Genomic DNA, 24,038 nt, shown 5'->3' with positions numbered 1-24,038 from the left:
CTTAAAGGACCATGAGAACCATTTTGGAAATTGAGGTACTCAAATGCAAATCGGGTCTAAATTCAGGGACTAAAAAAAAAAATTAAAATAAACCTACCCAATCCCTTACTCTCCAAATCCTCTTACACATCCCTTTGTACCCAGCTCCATGGTTGCAAAGTTCAAGCATGAAACTAATTTCCACTGAAGGAGGCAAACGACATGTCATACTACGATTGCTCAATGTGATTTCCACTACATAAGGCATCAAGGTAAAGTTCAGGGGTTGAAATGAAACTGCAAAGTTCTGCTCATAAACACTCTTTTGGGCATCAGATGCAATTCTCCTCATTCATGTCACCCACAAGCTTGCAAGATTTAAGGGTTTAATATGGTGAGTAAGGTGTACTTATTAAAATTACATTTGTTTCACAATTCAATATATCCTTTGTAGTCATTTATGTTCCATTTGGATGAAGGAATTGCAAATTACATAGAATTCTAAAATGATAGAATTTAGATTTCCGTCATTTCAATTTCTGGTAATTGAAGATTTCAGTGTTTGGATTTATGTATGTCGAATTTTGTAAATGACAGAAATTGAAATTTTCAATGTTTGGATAGCTCATGTAAATTGTAAATGACAGAAATTAAATATTTTGAAAGAACAAAATAACTCAAAGTCTAAAATAACATATTGTTTGATGAACTAAATAACTCAACTTAAACAAACAGAGCATATATTAGCAAACCAAATCACTCCCCACGTGCAATAAACATCAACAACATACTTTTTTTTTTTTTTTCTCAATTGGGAATGCCTTCAACATCTAAAATTGTTTGTCATTTTCTATTAGCCAAGCACATGCTTTGAGTTGTTCATTTTCACTAAGACCTGGTGTTGCTTGTACTTCAGCATATACCTCTGCTTGATCAAGGTTCTTAGTATCAGCACGAATAAACTCTTCAAATGATAAAGCCATTCTAGCAATCGAATCAGCAATAACGTCTTTCACAGTACCTCTTTTCTTTGTAGGAAGAATATCAGAAGAATTTGATGCACGATTTCTTCTCTTTTGATCATTTGATGAGGTTGGTGAAATATCATCAATAACATGAATATCTTCCAAATCTTGTGTATCACGATCCAAATCAACATGATCAACTACATTATAGGAGTCATAACCTCAGTTGCATCTGCACATGTTTCAATGCCCTCTCCAGTGGCTCTACCTTTACCATACAAATCTACTATATCATCCCAATTTTCTATAACTTTAAATTGAAAACATCTAGCAACATAATGAGTGTAGGGCTTTTTCTGATACTATGAAGGGGCAAAATGGAAGAAATTGCCTCTTGAGCATGAGTTCGAAAATTAAACCCCAAAATACCTCGAAAAGGCAGTATAGCGTTAGGAAGTATTTTGGTTATCTTCACCAACCAAAATAATGGCAGCTTACAGGTAATTTCTTCATGCTTACAGATAAACTTTTGAGTTTGGCATGAGGGGCTTGTGGCATGGGAGCAAAATTAGCATGAGTTGAGCACCAAAAAGGAAATATGGCTTCCTAGGGAGAAAAGGGAGTGTTTAAGGTGAGGAAGAAGAGGTTTTCAAGCATATGTGGCTAGGAAGAGAAAAGGGAAGAACTATGTTCTTATTGTCAAAGAAGAAAATGGAGGAAGATGAGCAAAATTGCTGGTTTTTGCAAGTATGAGAGGAAGCTTGCTCTCTAGTTGTGGATGATTTTTGTTGGGTAGAAGAGGCCCTAATTTATAGCATGATATTTTCAAGAAAACCTAATGGCTTCTACCCATTTTGGCTAAGCTTTTCCTTTCTTTCTCCCTTCATCTCTTCAATCATCCCTTTTGGTGAAATCCACTCTACCCATTTGCATAAAATCAGGATTTTTGGGAGCTCAAAGCCCCCTTGCAATCTTTCTTCCTTATTTTCTCTCCTTTTCCAAGGCTAGGTCTGATGAGGGAAGGAATGGGTATGCATCTTGATTCAAATGGTGATCTGCTAATATCCTTAGTCATTTGGAAGTTTTGCTTGAAACTTGTTTCTCCCATGTCTGGAGCTTTCAGCAGCTTTCACACATGGATATTTTGGCTTTCAACGTGGCTTTGTTTTCAGCTTGGTGCTGAAGATTTGCATATATATTTTTGGGTTGCTTGGGCCTTCTATGACAATAAGTTGGTTTATCAAGTACATGGGCTAACTTCATCAAGTATTAGGCTAGTTTGGTTGAAGTGATGGGCTATTTTGGTTGGAGTAATGGGCTATTTTGGTTGGGCTACTTTCTCTTTGTGCTCACCCACATGTTTGGCCTAAGAAATGGGCTTCAAGTAACCTCACTTCTGGTCCATCAATGGGCCTCATGACAATTTATTACCATTCATACCACAACCTCAAGCAAGCCGGGTATTTGAGTGGCTTGGGGCCCACTTAAGCTTGTATTAGGTGAATTTCCTTGCTTAGCGTGGCGTGTCGTTTACGTGGCATGTGTGCAAGCGCATATGAAACTTCGCATGTCCAAATCTGGTTTCTTCTTGGTAAAGCATCGCATTGGGTCGAGAATTTATTTGGGCCGAACCGTGAATATTTTGGGCCTCAATAATAAGACTACCAAACAAATAATCAAAGTCAAATGAAAAAGAGAGAAGACCAAAATCGATTTTCAGCAGCATATAACAATCAATAAAGCTTTTCGTTTCCTTACGAAGTATATAAAAAGCCTTTCAGCAACATAGGCTTTTTCTTCAGAGTAAGGAAACAAAGAGTAAAACTTGAACAAGGGGATAACACAAAGCGATCAAACTAGCAAACAACTACAAAGTTGTACCATAAACACAAATCACACACCAATATCCATGGGCATAGAGTATTTTGTTAAAACTTCCCAAAATCCAGCCATAATGCCTCAAAGATCATAAAAATCATTCAACACATATTCATAAATTTACTTAGAAACACCCAATTTTGATAGCCATTTAGAAACTGTGGTAACCCTAAAATAGAAAAACATAAATTGAAGGAGAGAAAGGCTTGAAGACTAACCTTCAAATTTGATCCAGAGAGACGTGTATTTTTTTTTTCATGAAAAGTTTGGCCTTTTTTTTTAATGTACATTTTGGCACATTGGAAAATATGAATTCCGGCACTATGGAAATTGTGAAATGGCCCCTACTTTGGTGGAAATTAAACTCGGGAAATTTAATGCCTCAATTTCTATGATTTTTTCCGCACATCATTTAATAAATTCCGCGCTTAAGTTGCCAAACAAGGGAATTGTCAATTTCTCCTCTTAAATTCCCAACTTTTAGATAAATTCCGAGTTATTCCATTCTAGCAATCAAATTAGCAATTACGTCTTTGACATTACCTCTTTTCTTTGTAGGAAGAATCTCAGAAGAATTTGATGCACAATTTCTTCTCTTTTGGTCATTTGTTGAGGTTGGTGAAATATCATCAATAACATGAATATCTTCTAAATCTTGTGTATCACCATCCAAATCAACATGATCAACTTCATTATAGGAGTCATAACCTCAGTTGCATCTGCACCTATTTCAGCGTCCTCTCCAGTGGCTCTATCTTTGCCACACAAATATACTATATCATCCCAATTTTCTATAGCTTTAAATCGAAAACCTCTAGCATTGTCATGAGACTACCAAACAAATAATCAAAGTCAAATAAGAAAGAGAGAAGACCTACATCGATTTTCAGCAACATATAACAATCAATAAAGCTTTTCATTTCCTTACAAAGTATATAAAAAGCCTTTCAGCAGCATAGGCTTTTTCTTCATAGTAAGGAAACGAAGGGTAAAACTTGAACAAGGCCATAAAGCGATAAAGCTAGCAAACAATTATAGAGCTATACCATAAACACAAATCGCACACCAATATCCATGGCAAAGAGTATTTTGTTAAAACTTCCCAAAATCTAGCCATAGTGCAGCAAAGATCATAAAAACCATTCAACACATATTCATAAATTTACTTAGAAACACTCAATTTTGATAGCCATTTAGAAACCATGGTAACCCTTAAATAGAAAAGTATAAATTGAAGAAGAGAAAGGCTCGAAAATATGAATTCCCGCACTATGGAAATTGTGAAATGATGCCTATTTTGGTGGAAATTAAACTCGGAAATTTGATACCTCAATTTTCATGATTTTTTCAGCCTTTAAGTTGCCAAACAAGGGAATTGTCAATTTCTCCTCTTAAATTCCCGACTTTTAGCTAAATTCCGAGTTATTTTCCCTCATCCAAATGGAGGGTAGGGTAAATTAGTAATTCAAAAAATAGTTTGGTAGTATGGTGTCCTTAGTTAATTTTAGGGTTCATTTAGCAATACTGTTTAGCATTTAACCCAAAATATAATGTACAAAATATCGTGGATTGAATCCGATACCAAGTTGTCATTTTCATTTTATACCTAAAACAAGAAAAAAAGAAGTAGGCTTCCTTTGTGGGTCCGAAATGTTTCTGGTCCATTAATTTCACAACCCAAAATTGAAGTTCAATTTGTGGATATCAGGTGATTGAGGCCCATTTCCATATGGGTCGAATACTGAAGAACACACAAGAACAAGAATTCAGTGTGGATAAATATATTTAGAGATTTGTTCACTACATTTTCCATAACCCAAAAAGAATGTTAGCAACATTTTTAGTTTTTCTTTGTTTTTTTACAAAAAGAAAAAAAATAAAAGTAAAATCAGTCTTAATATATATGGGACGATGTGTTGGTTGAAAAAGATGGATCACCTTTTCCTTCTTTTTTTGGTCGAAAGGGAAACTTCACCTATTGGTATGTGGTTGTTGTGATGGTGGTGATGAGGACGTGGTGGATACAAGAAAATGATGCAACTCAGTTCAAGAAAGTGACCCGCCGAGTGAAGAAGCAAAAAGGTACCCAAATTAGCCTAACCACGAACAAAGTCCAGACTCCAGTGAAATAAATAAAGGTCCTTGTTATCTAGGTCACATTTGGAAACCTAACAAATCTTTCGCTTTTTCAAATATGGTGTCTATGATCCATGTGTTGAATTGCATAGATGTTGGTAGGTGATTAAAGTGCATTTTTGACTAACTACATTCCTAATTCATACTCAACTAACTTGTCAACCTTTTTGTTGAGGTTGTGATGAGAACTTAGAATTTCTCCACAATATTCAAATTTGAAACACTTGCCTCCTCTTATTTAATTTGTTTTTATGGTAAAAAGTTCGGAGTATTTGTTGAGCTATTTATTCTTGCTCGAGCTAATTTATGCAAGGGTTTTCACCCACCTAAAGAGTTCCTTTTCATGTCACATATATGACATGTTTATCTATCTATTCATGTTATAAGATCAGTGATGGGAGAGATAGAAACATAAAGTGTGTAGTACACCCGTTATCGCATAGAAGTTGAAGTTCGGTTCTTGGCCCTTTAACAAACCACACGTTTTGGGTATTTTCTGTCTTACCTTTGCATATACTTTATATGATGAGATTATTAAGTATAATAAGGGTAAGTTCTTATGTATAAGTAAAAAGTTTCAATGGAGAGAGAGCTATTACATATTTGGGTGAATTTGGGATTTTTGTGTGTCAAGAAGAAATTATATGGTTTTCCTTGCTCTTTCACTTTCGTACATATAAGTCAATTGAGATCATCTTTATCCTCGGTTTATTGATTGTAAAGTAATGTACTGATTTCTTTGTGTGCATGATTGATCCTTTTATTTTGTCTCTTGGTGTTCTTTATTCTGAGATTCGGTGGGGTTTATAGTATGGACAACTTTGTTGAGTTAGTTGTAAAAGCAAACTGAATTCTCAAATCATTTTCGTCAATTCGAGATAGAACCAAATCCTAATTTATACACATTGGAGCCCATATTACTTTTCTCCCTCCGTCTTGTAGGGTTGTAGTTGTGTTTTCCTATATAAAAAGGAAGCCCTCTACTTCTTGACTCATTTATTTTAGTACAAACAATTGGGTGGGGATTTACACAAATATTCATTAAAGAATGCTTAGGAATTTCTAACCTTTGAGCACATAGATGAGAAGTGATAATAATTGCTACAATTAAGGGATTGTTAATTGGATTAAATAGTGTGTTTATACTATGTTGGGCTTGCATTCCTTACCCCATGTTACTTGCACTCCTCAAACAAGATGGGTCTTGGCTTGGTCCATGGGCGCCTTAACTTAGGAGGTCTTTTACATGAAAAGCCTCAAAGGCATCCAAATTTGAGGGGGCAATGAAGCACATTTGTTAAAGATCAAACCCAATTTGCTCAGACCAGTCAATTCAATTTAATTTTGATAGGTTTTGATGATTTTACGGATTGAGTTGGATTCCTAAATTTTAAAACCGACATATTTAAAGTGGATGATATATTTTCTTTTGAAAAATTGAAACCAATCCAATCTTATCTAGTTAGTTTCATGCGATAGGTAGTCCAAATAAAATAAAATAAAAAGATTGTTTCATGAATTTTCCTCTTATAGGCATTTGAAATTGAATAAATTATGAACAATTTTAATCATATCATGGAACTATGTTTAATTTCTATTTTACATATGCATCTATTCAAATGTATTATCATATATTTGATAAGAATTTATTCATTTTTTCATCATTATTAAACCAATAATCCAATCAAAGATGTGTATGATTAGGATAAATTGAGTAATAAACTGCATATTTGGGCTTTGAGCTTAGAAACAGATTAATGATTCGTCGTTTCGAAGAGAATGGCGTCACGAGTCAAACTTGCCACTTTCCAGTCATATATGGGGTTTTTTTGGGTGTTTGACGTCATTTAATAACCCAAAACAACATTTTAGTTTTTGAGGGAGTTTTGGGAATTTATTATTATTATTGTTTTTGGATTCCTAGGGTTTCTTGGACTTGAGGTAGTATTTACACCAACTTTAGCTAAGGGTTTAGGGTTGTTATCCCTATTATCATTAAATAAACTTTGAGGTTTTCTCAATTTTAGTGGATTTCAAGCTTTAGTTTTATTAGACTAATCGTTTGATTGCCTTTCTTATTATCATGATGCGTCGAGTAGTGAGCCGTCCATCAATCTAATGTACTGAAATTAGTTTCCTTCGTTCCAAATCAAATTCTAGTCTTCGCAATCAACCAATCTAATGTACATATATAACATGCCATTCACACTCGACCCAACACAGATTCAATTCAAACTGTCACCTTAATTAGATTCTTTAAACCAAAGTAACACAATTCTATTGGTCATGATAATGTATATATCCTTCCTGACCACACACACACACACAAAATAATAATAATAATAATAATAATAATAATGTATATATCCAAAATAAGTAAATAAATCAAATAAAACAAAGCACTGGGGCGCCTGTTATATATACAGTATGTATTTTTGACATGTATATTCTATATAGTATACAAAACTTTGACTGTACGTAAGATTGTAACCGATTGATCCACAGTGTTTCTCGTGTACCATTTATTATGTGAACTTAATCAAACTTGGAAGCAGGGGAAGTCAAAGAAGAACAACCCTAACATTCCAACAATAGAAGCTCTGAAACTGAAGCGGTTGTCCCGCCACACTCCACAGCTGTAACAATTCGAAACTTAGTGCCTAAAATAGTCAAATCCCAATTTCCCATTAATTCAAAAAAAATAATTAATTTTTATTTCCGACCAGAAGCAGCAAATATTACCAAAATTTTAATCCACTGCCAGAAAGAGACGCAAAGTGTGCTAATGTCGAAGCTCTAGTTTCTGTGTAGAAACAGAAATGCATGCAGTGCAGAGAGAGAGCTAAAGGAAGCTTTGCTTTGACTGGCTAGTGGCTACCTCATCTCTCTCTCTCTCTCTCTCTGCATTGCACGACATAAACAGAGCCAACTGTTACGCATCCCGAGCTCTGAAAACTACACGCCGCTTCCTACCATCCTCCGCGTGTGCCCTTTTTTCAGCACACCCAAACACTACTCACCCCACCCAGCCCACCACGTACCCCCCTCTCTCTGTACCCAAACCCAGACCCGAACTGTTCTTCTCTAATCCCACCCACCCAAAACCCACAGCTCCTTGCCCATCACGTCCTACGTGTCGTGACCAGGAAGACACGTAACATTGCATGCATGACGCTTCCCCTTAAGACCCTCCTTGCCACGTGTCATCCGTTCAAGACCTATGCGCAGCAGAAATGGAAAGAAAAAGAAAGAAGCAAACAACCCTCTGAATTGGGTTTAGCTTTTTAGGGTTTCGTCAGAGAAGGTGTGGTTAACCATACCAGGCTGTTTCCTTTGGGTGAAGAAACCTAGGGTTAGGTTACTTCTTGCGTTTGCTTTCTTCTCCACGTGGCCCACTTAATTACAATTAGGTGCCAGCAAGATTTTCCACGTGGAGGTCTCTACTTAGAGGTTTCAGTTGAGCTCTCTTGGCCCTCCCCACAGAACGTACTGTGCCAGCTAGCTCTTCTCCACGTTGTGCTTTGATGTTCGGCTATATGTTAAACAAATCACAGTTTGGTCATTATTATGTTCCTGCCTAACTCAAAATTGAAGGTCCCCCACCTGTTCGTGACTTTGAACACTAACTATTTTTAATCACTTCGCATATAACTTCAACGCAGAAGTAATAGCGTTTCTATGAATACTCTCCTAAAAAAAACTTATTAACAACATAGAAAAAAGAGGGTATGCAACAGTAATCTCCTACTATTGTACAGTTCTAACTCATCAACGATTTACTGATTGTTCACGTTTTTAATTTTTAATTAACTTTTTTTTAATTATCTATATATAACAAAAAGCAGAGAACGATAAAATATTCAAAATACCAAAAAAAAAAAAAGTTAATACAAATATTAAGAATTTAAATTATTAATTAAATGATAATAATATGGTAAATTCACACTTATTTTTTTAAAAAATTAAAATTAAAAAAAATCAAATAATAGATTCTATTTTTATGAAACACAACTATATATTATAATTTTTAATTATAAAATAAATTTAATTATATTTTTTTTATAAAAGCCTCTCACAGGCTTAGAAGTGCATGCGAATAGATTAATTCACACAAAATTAGTAGAAAGTAACGTACTGTTATCTAATTTCACCAAAGGTTTCAGAAATACAACTGATAATACACAGAGAAGTAACTGTCACTACCAAGATTTAATAATGTCGTAGCGAACACAGGAAATATTTAATAACTTGAAGATGAAAAATAGACGTTGTAACTGAATATGCCAATGCGTGAAACGTGTTCCCAGCCTTGGATGAACGAGTGGTGATGAGATTTCGCCACGCGTACTGACTGAGACAGCGTCCCTTAGATATCCCAGGAGGGGTCAACGACGCAGACACCTGGGCCAACCCGTCAACACACACCCCTCTACGTAGAGCGCTCTGATTGGACCACACGTCGGAAGCTCCACAAAAAGATATAACTTTATTCAAAAATCCAATCTCGCATTCGAGGCCGAGACACATGGCAATACCTCATCAAATTTCAAACGGAAAAAAGAATTAAACTCCAGACAAAGCACAAGATCACATGCGTGTCAGGAAAGGAAGCCCACTCCCATCTTCAGTGTCGATTTTTGATTGGGCCACGTCTCTTTTACTCCGCAGAGTTAGCTACACGTGTTTTGTTTTGACGGACGAGATAAGAGTTGAAGAGAGGGATCAACGGTGATAAATGAACAAGTTTGTTTAGGCAGAGTAGCACTACGTCACACATCATTTCGCCTGTCCGGTCTGCCCGTGGCCACCACGGGCAAGAGAGAGAAAGGAAGAAAGAGAGAGAGAGACAGTTGCAGGTCTCTATGTAAAAAGCTATTGGTGGGCCCATGGCCCATGGGAGCTGCCTTTATAAGCTTCACTTATGAGCGCGCGAGCCTTCCCTTACACCTTCCTGCTTTCAATTAAAATTAAAAAAAAATTTCATTTTATTTCGCGCAAAAATGGGATTCATTTAGATGAATTAAAATTTTGAAATGGCGGAGATCTGCTGCGGAGTAGTGAGCGAGAGTGAAACGTCATCGAATCCGTGCGAGCAGAGCTCACGTGCCGCAAGGCGGAGGAGGATGGAGATCCGACGGTACAAATTCGTCTCCGGCGTGGCCTCACCGCCAGAAAATGCCGAGAAACGCATGAAAGTCGAGGCCTGCACTACGTCGGTTTCTCGCGACCTGGACAACGTCTTGGAGTGTTCCGGCTCTTCCGACGAAGAGAAAGTCGTTGCGAGCCTGAAGATTTCGGCCAAGTGCCGGCCGTCCACTTCATCGAACATTCCAGAAGCTTCCACTGAGCTTCCGAAATACGGATTGGCTTCCGTTTGTGGAAGACGACGAGATATGGAGGACGCGGTGTCCATACACCCATCGTTTTGCCGACGCAGCCGAGAAACCGTCGGGAAATTGCATTACTTCGGCGTCTACGATGGCCATGGCTGCTCTCATGTACCTACCAGAGTCCTTTAGTCTTGTATTCATAAACGACTTCGAATTTGTTGTCCTTTGATTTTATCGCATCGTTTGGATTTTTTGTTTAGGTGGCAACGAGATGTAGAGAGCGGTTACATGAGCTGGTGAGAGACGAAGCGGAGAGCATGGAGGAGTGGAGGACCGCCATGGAGCGAAGCTTCATGCGAATGGACAAGGAGGTGGTTGCGTGGAGCGAAGGCGGCGGTGGGGTGAGTCATTGCCGCTGCGAGCTTCAAACGCCCGAGTCCGATGCTGTTGGATCCACGGCCGTCGTCGCTGTCGTCACTCCCAATAAGATCGTTGTTGCCAATTGTGGCGATTCTAGGGCCGTGCTCTGCCGAAATGGCAAGGCTTTTCCTCTTTCAGTTGATCACAAGGTCGATTGCCTTCATTGCACGGTTTAAAATCTGTTTGGTTGCCGAGAAAATTTGGAGGCTTTTTAATCTGAGAGGGCTGCATTATATCTAAAGGGGAAAATACGTGATATATGCGAGTCCACTTTATTATAGTGAACTTCCCAATTCGGTTGATTTTATTTTTATTAAATTTGTTTTGGATGTTATTGTTCGAACAGCCGGATCGTCCAGACGAGTTGAAGCGGATCGAGGAGGCGGGTGGCCGGGTCATATACTGGGATGGTCCACGGGTTCTCGGAGTTCTCGCCATGTCAAGAGCCATAGGTACGTGAGGAACTGTTAAAGCTGAACACAATTATTCGGAGAGGAGGTCGTAAGGCAAGATTTTATTTGTCGTTATTTTGTAATTTTTTTGCAGGTGACAATTATTTGAAGCCGTACGTGAGCTGCGAGCCGGAGGTGACGATCACGGATCGGACGGCGGAGGACGAGTGTTTGATATTGGCGAGCGATGGCCTATGGGACGTTGTGTCGAACGACACGGCGTGTGGGGTGGCGAGAATGTGCCTGAGGGGGAAACGACTTGCGGCAGCGGAGGCGGAGACCGATGGGTCGTCGTCGACGTCGTCGGACAGGGCGTGCTCCGACGCTGCGATGCTGCTGACGAAGCTGGCATTGGCCAGGCACAGCACTGACAACGTTAGCGTGGTCGTGGTGAATCTGAGGCGTAACACGTGTCCTTGAATTTAGGGTTTTTTTTGGGGGGTTGGAAGTTTAGGTTTGGGTTAGGTTTGGTTAATCCTATTGGGTCTGGTAATGGGCCATGGGGTTTTGGGGAAATGGTAACAGTGGAGGGGTCTGTTTGGTAATGGTAATGGGTCATGATCGGCAAAGTTGCGTTTTGAATGGAAAATCTGTTTCCTAAAAGCCCAACGTAAGTTTTAGTTGATTCCAAAAACGGGGTAAGAAAATGTAGTTTTTCTAAGCCGAAAAGCTATTAAAAAAAAAGTTTGGAGTTTTATCAAGTGAATATGGTGGTATTATTGCGTTTGGTGAAATTGGAGGGTTTGAAACTCAGCTGAATAGTAGAAAATTCGTTAATCTCGACTGTATTCTACCAAACCCCTTCTTTTCCGTTTGCTTGGGGATTCTATAAAATAAATTTTTTATTTTATTTTAGAATTAAAAAAGATAATGGGTGGTTTTGTTTCATAAAAATAAAATTTATTATATAATATAAAAAAATGTGAATTTATCATATATTTTTATTTAATTAATAATTTTAATTCTTAATATTTGGATTAATCAAGGAGATCTTCTAGTATTTTAAATGTTTTACCTTTTTATGCATTTTGCTTCCTATATATAGATTTCATCTTTCATCATCCAAACACACTAGTTAGTTTTTCAGGGGGAGTCAAAAAAGGAAAAGAAATAGAAGAATAACAAATCTTGAACATATACAGATATTGATCAATCATTTCAAAATGTTATCCCTTATCTTTAAAAATTCTTATATCTTTAATGAAATTAATTAGTTAATAAAGAAAAATACAATGTTTTGCTCAAATTCCAAACTCCATGACTGAACATAAGATTATTATCACCAGAGGGGCCAAAGAAAAAACGTTGGGGGAAGAAGAAAAATGCAGCATCTTCATTCATGTTAGGAGTAGGAGGGCACAAATGTCTGCATAAAGCTTCATCCATGACTCAAATAAAATGAGAAAAATAAATTAAACACAAAAAAGATGGCTGCATACAAAGATTAGGTGGAGGCAGAAACGGAGACCTCTTCAGCACTGCCCTTAAAATCAAAGAACCCATTTGCTAATGTCAAGCTAGTTTATAAAATTTCCGGCTCCCATGTCACATTTCCTTGCCGTCGTCTTCAACTCCAGTTTTCTTCAGTGCCTTCAACTTTCTGTAACCGGTATCGGTTCCAAAGATCCTGAAAAATCATACAAAAGAGGGATGACACTATGAGACATGGTTGGTATACTCCAGCAGGCATTGCTGCCTCTGTTGGTGTTCACGTATTTACTTAATTAAGAAATTAGATTCTTATATAAACTAATAGCAAGATGAACTACAAGTTCAACTAGTGCATTATTGCCAAGGTGTGTTCTGTCCCTTGTCCCTCGTTCACCAAACCAGTTTCTCAATCTCCCTTCGAACCCACCTTATTTGTCATGCGGACATGCCCATCCAGATCCTTTTTCTTCAAACACGTATACAATGAAGGTAAATTTTTCTTAAAAGAAAGGAAAAAATGAAGTGCAATTAATTTATAAAAACAAAAAAACAAACCAAAACCAAAAACTGCTAGATTTTGGAACCCAATTCATCCACACATATGAAAAGGATGAGCCTTAACCATCTCATACTTTCAACGAAGACTTTGGTCTAACCAACAAGACCCATCCGCATACTGAAAACGAAATCAGGAGCTTGTGCATCTCAGGGAAATAATATTTCAGATATTTTAGGCCAAACGTTCTCTGTATTTTAAAAAGAGCAATTTATAGAACCTGCTAACGGAACAGAACATGTCAGCCATAACAACTAAGTTCATAAGATGAACAAATATTGGTTTCATGTTAGATTAGTAACACTATATTCCATGGTATATATTCATTTTTGAAAACATTAATTCATAGTTGCCAAAAATGATGAAACATTAATTCATAGTCTGATCCAAGTATTTTTCATAACTAATTCAGAGATAATCTGGCAATCACCATAGTTTACACTACAGTAGAAAAATTCCTAATGCTTTAAGCAGCAGATGCTAAAAGCTTACCTGTCCATGTAAACAAAAGTTGAAGAATAGTTGCCAGACTTGGTATAAAGCAAACGGTGATGATAGTCATGAAAATCAGCACTGGATGATAAAAGAAAACCATTGCAGAAACAAAGGAATAAATTAGCACATATTGTATACACACTGCTAAAAAGGACCGCTATAGAAAAATACACATACCCTCCATACACAGGTAAGAAGTTTGAGAGGCTCCACGGGAAATGGTAACCACAATGTGCCTCGACTGTCTCGAGCACTCTAAGTACCATCCATAACCAGAGAGTGATCAGATGGGGCCCAGTGATGGCAGGACCAATAATGGTGGCAAAGCCAAGGAACAATATCTCAGCCGGGTGAGCATATTCAGAAGTCAGTCCAAAAGGCGTAGCATATCTGCACATGTTTTGTTATACCAGTAAGAGCTCCAAAATGCAGCTCACATATTACATTATTCAAAACAGTTAACACCGAATAAGTTCACTTAGAACTCTCACTTACTCATGATGGACACTGTGCACATGCTTATACAACCATTTTGTATGCAGAACCCTATGTCCCCAATAGAATACAAAATCCTCTAAGATGAAGTAGAAAATGATCTGTGTTGAAACAACTTTCCTGCCAAACAAAATGCAGAACTACCGAATTATGCCTTTTCAAAGTCCAAATGTTCAAAAAGGTAGAAAAAATTGTGGCCTTCATCATTTGAAATGATAATGGCATCAACTTCCACAATGTCTGAGAAAATATGCTTTAGCATATAAAGAACCTGAAAATACCAGGACGGCAATGGAAGACTACTCCGCATGCCCATGAATTTGAAGACAGGATAGGAAATGATCATAACTGGCAGATTGACACAAAATGATACAGCACTAGGCGAGTAATACATTTCTCCTGAGCTGCAGGGCTGTTATTTTTTGTCTGCAGAAAACTAGAATCAAGTTACGGCACTATTTTTATAAGTTCTATTGAAATGCCAATGGGGCAGCACCTATGTCCATAAGGGTAAAAGGCACCAAACAATCATTAAATATGTAAAGAGAAGGAAAACTGTCATAAATCTACAAAAGAAGAAGCAAAAGCCCATCTAGTCCATTCAAACAGCTTTCTCAAAATATTTCCTCTCCCTGAGAGCGTATTCCTTCCCATCAGCTTCTCTGCTCCATTGAAAAAGACCAAAAATACACACAATGAATATTCCGTCCATACTCTTCTATTCTGTTTTGTGCAACACGACAATGCCAACTCTTAATACATCACTGCCCAACTAGATATAATCCAAGTCACCCCAATCACAGAAAATAAATGGCCCTTTACACCCATACATGTGAGCAGTGCAATTTAAAACAAAAGATGACTCAATACCTCCTCGGCCAACCTAGTATCCATCCCAAAATAACAACTATTAATCAAAATCCTTCCTCTTGAACCACAAACTATCAAGTGCAAGAATCTTATAAGCTGCAGTTCATGTGTAAAAGGCTAGCTCTAGAGCCTCACTTATCCCATAAGCTTCCCCCAAAGGAAACAAAACTGTGATTACTGCAATAAGGCCCAGTAAAAAGCTTTGGTATCAAATTTCTTCCCAAAACATAATACATAGTCTCCATCACCTTTCACTTTAGCATCATATAAAGACTTCAACAAATCTACAACTAACTTCATCCCTGATCATTGAGACTTCTACTAAAAACTAGATTCCAAGACACATTTGTGTCTACAATCTCCAATGTTAAACAGAGCTGGAAAACATTTTGGCTGGCATATAGCGCTAGTCAGACAAATCTTTGAGGAAGAAAAAAATACTTCCTGATCTGAAAAAAAAAAAACATGAAAATAATTAACTACGAACCAAGTCAAGAGAGATGAACCTGAATCTTGTACTTGCTCAGCCATCCTGCCCTCTCAAGAAATATAAAAGGGAGTCCAGATAAAAAGAAAACACTCTCATGGAGAAAGAAACTTCCTAGACATGCCAGTTGAAAGTCGTTGAAATTTGTGATCAGATACTGCACGGTAAAGAAAGAAGAATTTCACAAAGTAAGAAAAATATTAGATAACAATAGAGACAATTAGGAGAATTAAAAAGGAAAATTAATCATTCCTGACCAGAGGAGTTTCTAGAGAGAAATCAGTTGCATTTTCCTTTCATTTGAGAACATTTAAAGGTAACATTCACATGCCAAAGTTACAAAATTGATCGATGGAGATGAAAGCAAGGACCAACTGAGAAACACTATGATGACACCTGCCTATGTATCGTTTAATTGAAAGAATGAAAAATACTTTCCATCATTTAAAACCCAGAGTATGATGACCCCCGCCTATGCATCATGTTGCTCCTAACCTAGACTCAGATCCCAGTCCATGTGATCCAGGGTCCCAAGATTCAATAGAAAGGACATTGGAAGTTTGGAAAAAGGAGTTTGGTGTTGCATGAAATAAGAAAGAGATATACATTTAGGTACAGTTATTAGTCAAAGAAAAGAACAGCGGAATAATACCATTTCAAACTATATTGCTTCACATCCAAGAATCATATAGCTAACGCTTGTTAGACCACAAATTACATGAACCCGCTTAGGTTTGAAGGAACATAATCATAATAAAGCACCTACAAATCCTCACCTGATGTCAATCTTGAACACCTAATGCTGCCTGATGTCATTACAATGGAAAAGGACAGGAAAAGAAAAATAAAAGGTAACCAAATAACCACATTACTTGAAAACAGTAACCACAACATCCAAATGCACTAGGTACATCAAATCATTGCGTTATCCCAGGAATCGACAATAACATTTCAATCCAATTATATTGCTTCACACTCGAGCATCATACGACTAACACTGCTTGACCACAACTTACACGAACGTGCTTCTTTTTGAAGAAACATAATCTTAATAAAATATCTCCAAATCGTCAGCTGATATCAATTCTGAACACATAATGCGCCTTAATGTCACTATTCCTCATCCAAATTACTTAAAGAAATAGAAAAAGAAAGAAAAGAACCACCCACTGACCTCATTACTTAAATTCAGTAACAACAACATCCAAATGCACTGGCAGATCAAATCATTACGTTATCCCACAAAAACAGAAAAACCAATCACACCAATCACAACGCACATGCCTGCATTATAAAAATATACACATATAGGGGAAAAACACACAGTAATTCAAAAGCAAGCAACACCCAACAAAAACATCAAATCTGGGTTCAAGAAACAATTTTTGTTATTTAAAAACCAGTAAAAAGCTATGACCACAGTATAAAAGTAAAAGGGTTGAAAGAGGAAGTACCCTCCAGCCAGATTCGACGAGCGAAGCCATGAAGACGTTTCTGAGGGATGGAAGAAGCTGATATCTGAGAACCCAAGAAAATGTGGTCGTGGGTACAACCTGGAATGTGAGCTCTGCTCAGTAATGCACAAGAAGCACCCCACGAGATGAAGGGTTTGAGACAGACTGTCGAAAAGGGAATCTGGGCTCTTTAAGACTTGGGCCCCTTGCTGCTTTATATAGCCAAAATTACCAATGAAGCCGATGCTGACGAGCGGAGTTCAGAGGGTGCACGTCTGCCTGCCAGTTTGGATTCTTTTGGTTCTCTCTGTTTTTCCCAATCTGCCCTCTTTTTCCTTTCAGTTTGATTTTTTATTTTTATTTTTAACCCATTGATGATTTGGTTTTACTTGGGGTAGGATAAGATCACATGGCTTGCAGTAATTATCTGAATTAGATGTAATTTCAAGTGGGGTAGGAAGCTTCTCCAATTTTCACAACAATTTGACACCTCTCTCAATCAACCAAAGGAATAGCCGGGTATATTCGTTTTAAACGAGCTAGTTTTTAGTTTAGTGATATTTATTTTTACACGTAAGTGGATACATTTTAAATTCTTTTTGTCTTATTGCACCTGGACTTTAGGTTTGAACTTTTATAATTTCAGAGATAAAAATTAGGATTATGGGCAGATTAAGCTATCTTTAGATAATAGGTTTGTAGGAGTAGCCTCTAGCAATTTTATCCTTTCAATAAGAGAAGAATAAAGTCAAGTTGAACTTTTGATTATAGGTGTACAGATAATCGTGGGCCTCTTTCGTGGTTACTTTTGAGATTTGACGTATAGCTCTGATAGTAATTGATTTATGTCGGGTGAAGAACTACACGTGTTCAAGGAATTAACAGTAATGTTTACAAGATGCGATCTCTAGGATAGTGAAAGATTGTGATGTAAATAGTGTCCATTTGGATTCCAAATTCAGTGATTATAAATTATAAGGTAAAATTGTTTGTTTAAACTATTACAATTCAATGTATAAAGTAAAATAAATGGATTTTAAATGGTTGCTAATATGTAGTCATTTTAAATGTGTTACATTTAGTTATTTCGAATACATTTAATTTAATGTTTTTCTCGATTTTGTACCAAATTTGACTTTGTTTTCATATCCAAATCATTTTCTTCCAAATTCCTTTATCCAAATCAAGCATAGTAATAGTATACTGTACTCTTGGAAATGTAATTAATTATTTAATAGATCATTTAGCTTATTATGCTCATAACAAATCCAAAAGTACAAGTTGGCATCACCTTGTGTTGTGGCACCACCTGCACTTTTTCAAGGTCGGATTTGTGCACTATATTATATTTATAGTGAGCAGTGAGGTATGTTTGTTTTGTAACTCTTATATATAAGAGTGTTCTTCAAATAAACTTATTTAAGGAATTTTTCAATGAAAGCTATATATATATATATATTACTATTTTTCACTCCATAATATACCCGGAAACTTTACATATGCACATCAAACCATAGGGAGATTGCATTTGGAGAGGGAAGAGGGCAAGTTGGACAGTAGGCAGCAAAATTGTAACAATGATGGCTCTCGAGCCTCCCTCCGGAAGAAGGTAGAGACCATCTCTTTGACTTCAGAGATGAAATAAAACTTGGATTTATAATAAATAAATAAATAAAGTCACACAAATATAAAAGAAAAGGGACATGTTGCGGTTGCCACCTAAAAAACAGATCTTAGACAGATTTGGTAAAATATATAATATCATGCCCACAGTTTCTTTATTTGGATCCCCAGAGTGGGAGATGAGCTTTCATTTTATCTCACAGGGTCACTTTTAGGCGTGGAAAAAATGACATTGTACCAGTTCCTTCGCAATACCACCCCTCTCCTTTTGCCTTAAAATCATTCCCAAATCTCACCCCCACTGAAAAATAGTTCATCTCTCCCCTCTCCTCTTTTCTAATGGAGGGCCTCCTGCCCTTACTATACAGGACTATCCTTCAGTATAGGGCTGGTGAGCAACCAACCCCTGCGGAGTCCTGGTACTGTGAATTGCCTGCAGTGCCCTACGTCCCACTTCCGGCGGATTCAACAAGCTCCAATCGATCGGGAATCAAATTCCTCTTGTCTCCAGCTTCTGCCATGAGTCCTCCCCGAAGCTCCCAACTCATTGCCTCTCCTGGAATCCAATTCACAATGTCTGCTTCTACCTCCAGCCCGCTCATATCCTAACAATCAATGGTCAACTAAATGTTGATAGCTGTGGCCTATTGTGGAAAAATCAAAATAGGCTATATTCAATTTCTTGTTTTCTCCCTTTGCATGGAAGCTTTGTTTATCTTACAAAAGAGCAGGTGAATAACTAAATGTTTTTTCAAGAACCAAATAAAGTTGCAGAACCCAATCTCATGGTGCTGCACAAACCAAACAGCTCATGATTCATTGCAGAACTCAAACCCTTGAGTTTATTTAGAAAACGTAACAGTGTTAGGTTAGGTACCCAAGATCTCTAGCCACATCTCTCTTCTAGTACAATAAAAAAGGAATGCAAGCACACCATTTTCAAGGCTTTGCAGGAAGCAACTCATATTAATCATTTAGTACTCGCACAAGCAACTTTAATAACCATTTAGAGCAACAAAATCTTGAACAAAAAATTTCGACAAAGCATCTGAACAAAAACATTGTAGGACCAAAATCCTACAAAACATTCTTAATGCAAATATCTTTATAAGATTAAGAAAACAGAGGGGTAAGAAGGGTCTAATTTGTCCTGGGTGTGGCCCATTCAACCCTGAGGATGAGATTGTCATAACCGTACCCATTCAGCTTGTTGATTGCTCTCTGGGCATCTTCCCTGTTCACAAAGTTGACAAACCCAAATCCTCTGCTAATGGACGTATTCTTATCAAGAGCAACGTAAACACGGCTTACAGCCCCAAAAGGCCGGAAAAGTTCAAGCAAGTCAGGCTCCCGTGTGTCCTCTGAAAGGTTGGTGACACGAACAGAGTTCTCATCATTCCTTCGTCTCATATCAGATCCAGTTCTGTCTGCCCCTGCTCTCACGCTTGGAGGAACATACTTACCAGTTCCAGCAGCTCCAGTTGCTGCATCTGATGTAGGAGGCTTATCACTGAATGCTTCAGCCTGTGGGGCGAGATCCTTATATGGGCACTGTGAAGTCCAGTGGTCACCCTTCTTACCACAAGTCCTACAAAGTTTGAGAGCAGCCCCTCCTTTTCCGAGTTGAGCCAAAGAGTCTCCTCCAGCCTTTGGTTCTTCTGCCTTGCTACCTGTTTGGAGTTTGGAGTTCACAGTCAAAAACAAATATAAAAATGGGGTGATGATGATATATGATAAGCACAAAACCCCAAAAATTCATTTACTGTGACCAATTGGAATTGAATGATAACAAGCAAATCAAAAACAAATCTCTGACATAAGACATAAATAGAGAAGCCGCAAAAGCAATGAGATAAAGAAGGCCATCAACAAATAGTTACTCAAATATTATTCCATGTCAATCGTGCATTATGCACAAATGAAAATGACATGGCAAGACATGTTATCTTCAAAATCAAATTGATGCAATGAATTTGCACTAAATTATCTCTGAGAAAGTAGCCATCCCTGGGCAGGCCTCTTAACCTAAAACAACATCCAACCTCCACATACACCTAAATTAAGGGACTTGAGTCCAGGCCCAGATGAAGGAGCATTTCAAGATAGCTGGCACAGCTGAGCTTGTCTTAAGTTTGTAAGACAAACTTAAATACTTAAGGTATTGGGTTAGAAGATCTTTCTGCATCATTTAACTAGACATGTGTAAATGGCTAAATGCCCCATCACTTAAATACTTAAGGTATTGGGTTAGAAGATCTTTCTGCATCAAGTTATGAGATTTAAGCCAATTAGGAAAACTGTTGGGAACTAATTCCAAGAAAAATGGCTAAATGCCCCATGCTCACCTACAAAAGACATACAAGGTCAGCTAGACAGACTAATTGTCAAGAACAACAAAGAAATTGTTCATTTAAACAAAGCGCCTTTTCCTATTCCCTTCATTCAAACATAGCAATTGCCTCAAACAGACGCATCACTAATTTCCCTTGAACATGGTAAAAGCAAGGGAAAGAAAAGCAAAATGCTTAGTAACAATGCAACGAACAATCCAATTCACGATTACAGCTTCATTTGTTCCAATAGAAAACCCAGTTAACCTACTTGAAATACTCCTAAAAAAACATATTTAGTCGAGATTTAATTCAAGAATCATTACATGTCTATTACAAAAACTAACAGAGAAACTTAAAAATAATAACCAAAATCTCCCCAAATAATTTTACTATATTTCTAAGAATCGGTTTTTAATCACAAAAACATAATCATACACAATTAAACTTATGTCAAAAACATTCCAAAAAACACAGAGAGGATAAGTAAATTCCACATAATCCTCCTCACAAACCCTAAAATAAAAACACCCATCAACAACAACATTCCGAAAATCGGAACAAGACATACCAGGAGCCCTGGGGCGCTCAAGGAGGATCTCTTCAGTGGAGACCATGGTTAGCCTGGCACCGACGTCCTCATGCACGGCGTCGCCGAACTTAGGCCAGGAGCGGCGCTCCACGGCCCGCTTACTAAGTCGAGCGTTGGCGAGTTTCCGAGTCCGGGTCGTGGTCGTGATCTTGACCTTATTGCCGTCCTCATTGAACTTGTACTCTATTACCTTCTTGATCCCGTTCTCGTCCGGCCCAATCACCTGCTTCGGCGGCAGGAGGAAGTCCAGATCCTCGCCGTCGTCCTCTTCGAGCTCTCCCCATCGAAGCTTCGCCGGCTGGGCTGACCCTGATCCAGGTCTCACTAGAGCCATGGCTGTCTCTGTATGTGCGTAAGCTAAAGAGAGGAGATTGGGGATTTTAGGTTTACAGAGATTAGGGCTTTGGGATGTGAGAGTGTTGTCGAGCGTGTGTTTGATAAAAGACAAAGCCTTCGCACGTGGCAAGGAGTGGATTGAGTTTCTCGGGCCCTTTTACTTTGGGCTGTTGATGTTTTGTTTTTCTCTCTCTTTTAGTTTTTAATTTAAAGTATCCCAACAAAAATAACCTCGATTCAAAAGCCACAAAATAGGCCAAAAAAACTTGTGCTGCGCTAATTGCAAAAGAAAACACGTTAATTCTCAATTTATAAGTCACGAATAAGATGAGTCCTGCTCGCATAAGGATCTGAAAATGAGGTTATGTGAGGAATAAATTTATCTTAACCACAAGATTATATTTAGTTAGACCCAACCGATTAAAATATTTTCCAACTTAAAAGGTCGAAACTTTTTCTTAATTTTTTTATTTATTGGAAACTTTTTTTTTCTTTATAATTCCTTCCTCAAGCTTTCTAATTTTTTCTTTCTAACAAAATTATCTTAACCTCGAAGCACGATTGAAAACTTGGAGTCCCTTAGTTGTGAGCATTGAATTTTGCCTTTGTTTGGGCAGTAAACGAAAGAAGTATTCAAGTATGTGTGGCTTCAGATACAGAGGCCAATGCGAGGGAAACACTTGCCTGCACGCGGAGAAACTTTCCTGGCAACAAGTTTCTGCCCTGCCTCGAGGTCAAGGGTTCTCCCATCCTTGCTTCCCATTTTGTATATTTAATATTTAAACAGTAAAGCCGCGCGGCCATACTCTTTAAATGTATTCCATAGTGCAGCCGAGCGGCTATACTATGTATTTATACTATGTATGGCCGCGCGGCTATACCGTTCAAATTTCGAATATTATACGAACTGCCATGGCCTCTCACTCTGTTCTGCAACTCCAGTAACCTCAAGACACTCACCTCACTCTCTGCCCAACGTAATAATAACCGTACATTTAGTTGCTCAATTCGTTGGTTGATAACCCAATTAAGTCCAAGTGATCCTGATTTCTGGGTTGATTTTTTGTTTTCAAATTTATTTGAAAGTTGTGGTCTTTTTAGGTTAGAGCATCTGGTTTTGCAATTCAAGTTTTGCCGTTTTGTTTGAAGGTGTGTGTTTGGTTGCTTTAGGCTCGATAAGGTGGAAGAGAACCCACAATTGACACAGGCGACTGGGAGAAGAGAACCCGCCTAGCGTAATGGGCGGAACGTGTCCGTCCGCCCGCTATACGATTTTTTAGAAATATTTAATAAAACAGATTATAGCCGACCGGCTATACTATTTTTAGAAAATATCATACCAGCACGGCTATACTTCTATAAATAGAGAAGTTTCAAAATATAGCCGAACGGCTTGACTCTATAAATAGAAATTACGCTGTGAATAGAAATTCAACCGTTAGCCGAGCGGCTATAACATTAGAGCCGCGCGGCTATACTATGTCAACAGCGAGCCACACCGCAAAAAGACACATTTGTCCCTGGTGATCGAACCATTACTCTAAGGTGACTCTGTCCCTCTTTCTTACGATACAGTTCATTCCGTCCCTTGACAGACACCATTAGTAGCAATGCTTTAACCTCTCCTTGAACAAGATCAACAAGATGCCCTTGTTTTCATCACTCTAGGATCAGTATTTACCGCAAATAATTTGATAAGGAATAAAATAAAAATACACAGGACCTGATCCCTTCCCCAAGGAGCACCTCCCCACGACTCATCCATTCCACCAGCAGATAGTGTTGCTATAGACACAGGGGCAATGGTTTGATTGAGACCATACTCAGCTACTGCTTTGTATGCCATGTCAGTCGCTCGTCGTATATCATCAAGTGCGCCTGTTGATACACGACCTGAATATACAAATTCTTCTGCTGCGCGTCCTCTGATAAGCGTAGCCAAACGTCCACATAACTGATCTCATTTTCAGGTCCTTAGGTGAGCAGGATTGCGAATAACATATCGTAACTTAAGCCTTCCATTATCCATGTAGAGAGAGAGAGAGAGAGAACGAGGTTGGTGCATGAACATATGTTGGATGTCAAAATACTCTTCAAAAGGCTCACGTGTTTATCATGTGCAACTTATTTGAGACAGAGTGTAAGTTACAGTACATTGCAAAAAAAAAAAAGAATTCAGGTGCTGAATTGATTTGTATGTATATATTTT

At 37.9% G+C, this 24,038-nt stretch overlaps 3 protein-coding genes and 1 pseudogene across 6 annotated transcripts; 1 reads left to right on the top strand and 3 right to left on the bottom strand.

Moving 5' to 3' along the window:
- Positions 1-809: 809 nt before the first annotated feature.
- Positions 810-3,831, bottom strand: LOC148921406 (uncharacterized; annotated as a pseudogene).
- A 6,065-nt stretch (positions 3,832-9,896) lies between these two features.
- Positions 9,897-12,010, top strand: HAI1 (PP2C protein (Clade A protein phosphatases type 2C)). The gene is made up of 4 exons (XM_008223724.2): positions 9,897-10,456; positions 10,549-10,857; positions 11,055-11,160; positions 11,255-12,010. Exons 1-4 carry the CDS (start codon positions 9,992-9,994, stop codon positions 11,578-11,580), a joined length of 1,206 nt encoding a protein of 401 aa, XP_008221946.2. The 5' UTR covers positions 9,897-9,991; the 3' UTR covers positions 11,581-12,010.
- Positions 12,011-12,465: 455 nt separating this feature from the next.
- Positions 12,466-17,181, bottom strand: SMO2-2 (sterol 4-alpha-methyl-oxidase 2-2). 4 transcript variants are annotated; one of them, XM_008223696.3, is made up of 7 exons: positions 16,949-17,181; positions 15,514-15,651; positions 14,419-14,563; positions 14,138-14,257; positions 13,820-14,032; positions 13,640-13,720; positions 12,466-12,787 (listed from the first exon to the last, which is right to left on the bottom strand). In XM_008223696.3, exons 3-7 carry the CDS (start codon positions 14,529-14,531, stop codon positions 12,706-12,708), a joined length of 609 nt encoding a protein of 202 aa, XP_008221918.2. In that variant the 5' UTR covers positions 14,532-14,563; positions 15,514-15,651; positions 16,949-17,181; the 3' UTR covers positions 12,466-12,705. The 4 variants fall into 4 exon arrangements, with proteins under 4 accessions (XP_008221918.2, XP_088902848.1, XP_088902845.1 ...); XM_089046722.1 differs by lacking the exon at positions 16,949-17,181 and adding an exon at positions 15,752-16,555; XM_089046719.1 differs by lacking the exons at positions 15,514-15,651; positions 16,949-17,181 and having other exon boundaries at positions 14,419-14,498.
- A 2,326-nt stretch (positions 17,182-19,507) lies between these two features.
- On the bottom strand, positions 19,508-21,911 carry EIF3G1 (eukaryotic translation initiation factor 3G1). Its single transcript, XM_008223685.3, has 2 exons — positions 21,473-21,911; positions 19,508-20,241 (listed from the first exon to the last, which is right to left on the bottom strand). Exons 1-2 carry the CDS (start codon positions 21,825-21,827, stop codon positions 19,712-19,714), a joined length of 885 nt encoding a protein of 294 aa, XP_008221907.1. The 5' UTR covers positions 21,828-21,911; the 3' UTR covers positions 19,508-19,711.
- Between the last annotated feature and the right edge of the window lie 2,127 nt (positions 21,912-24,038).

This window comes from Prunus mume, linkage group LG1 (assembly GCF_029339155.1).
Source record: "Prunus mume cultivar Tortuosa linkage group LG1, ASM2933915v1, whole genome shotgun sequence".
Lineage (NCBI taxonomy): Eukaryota > Viridiplantae > Streptophyta > Magnoliopsida > Rosales > Rosaceae > Prunus > Prunus mume.
The sequence above is the reverse complement of the archived record's forward strand: the minus strand, read 5'-3'. Positions and strand labels throughout refer to the sequence as shown.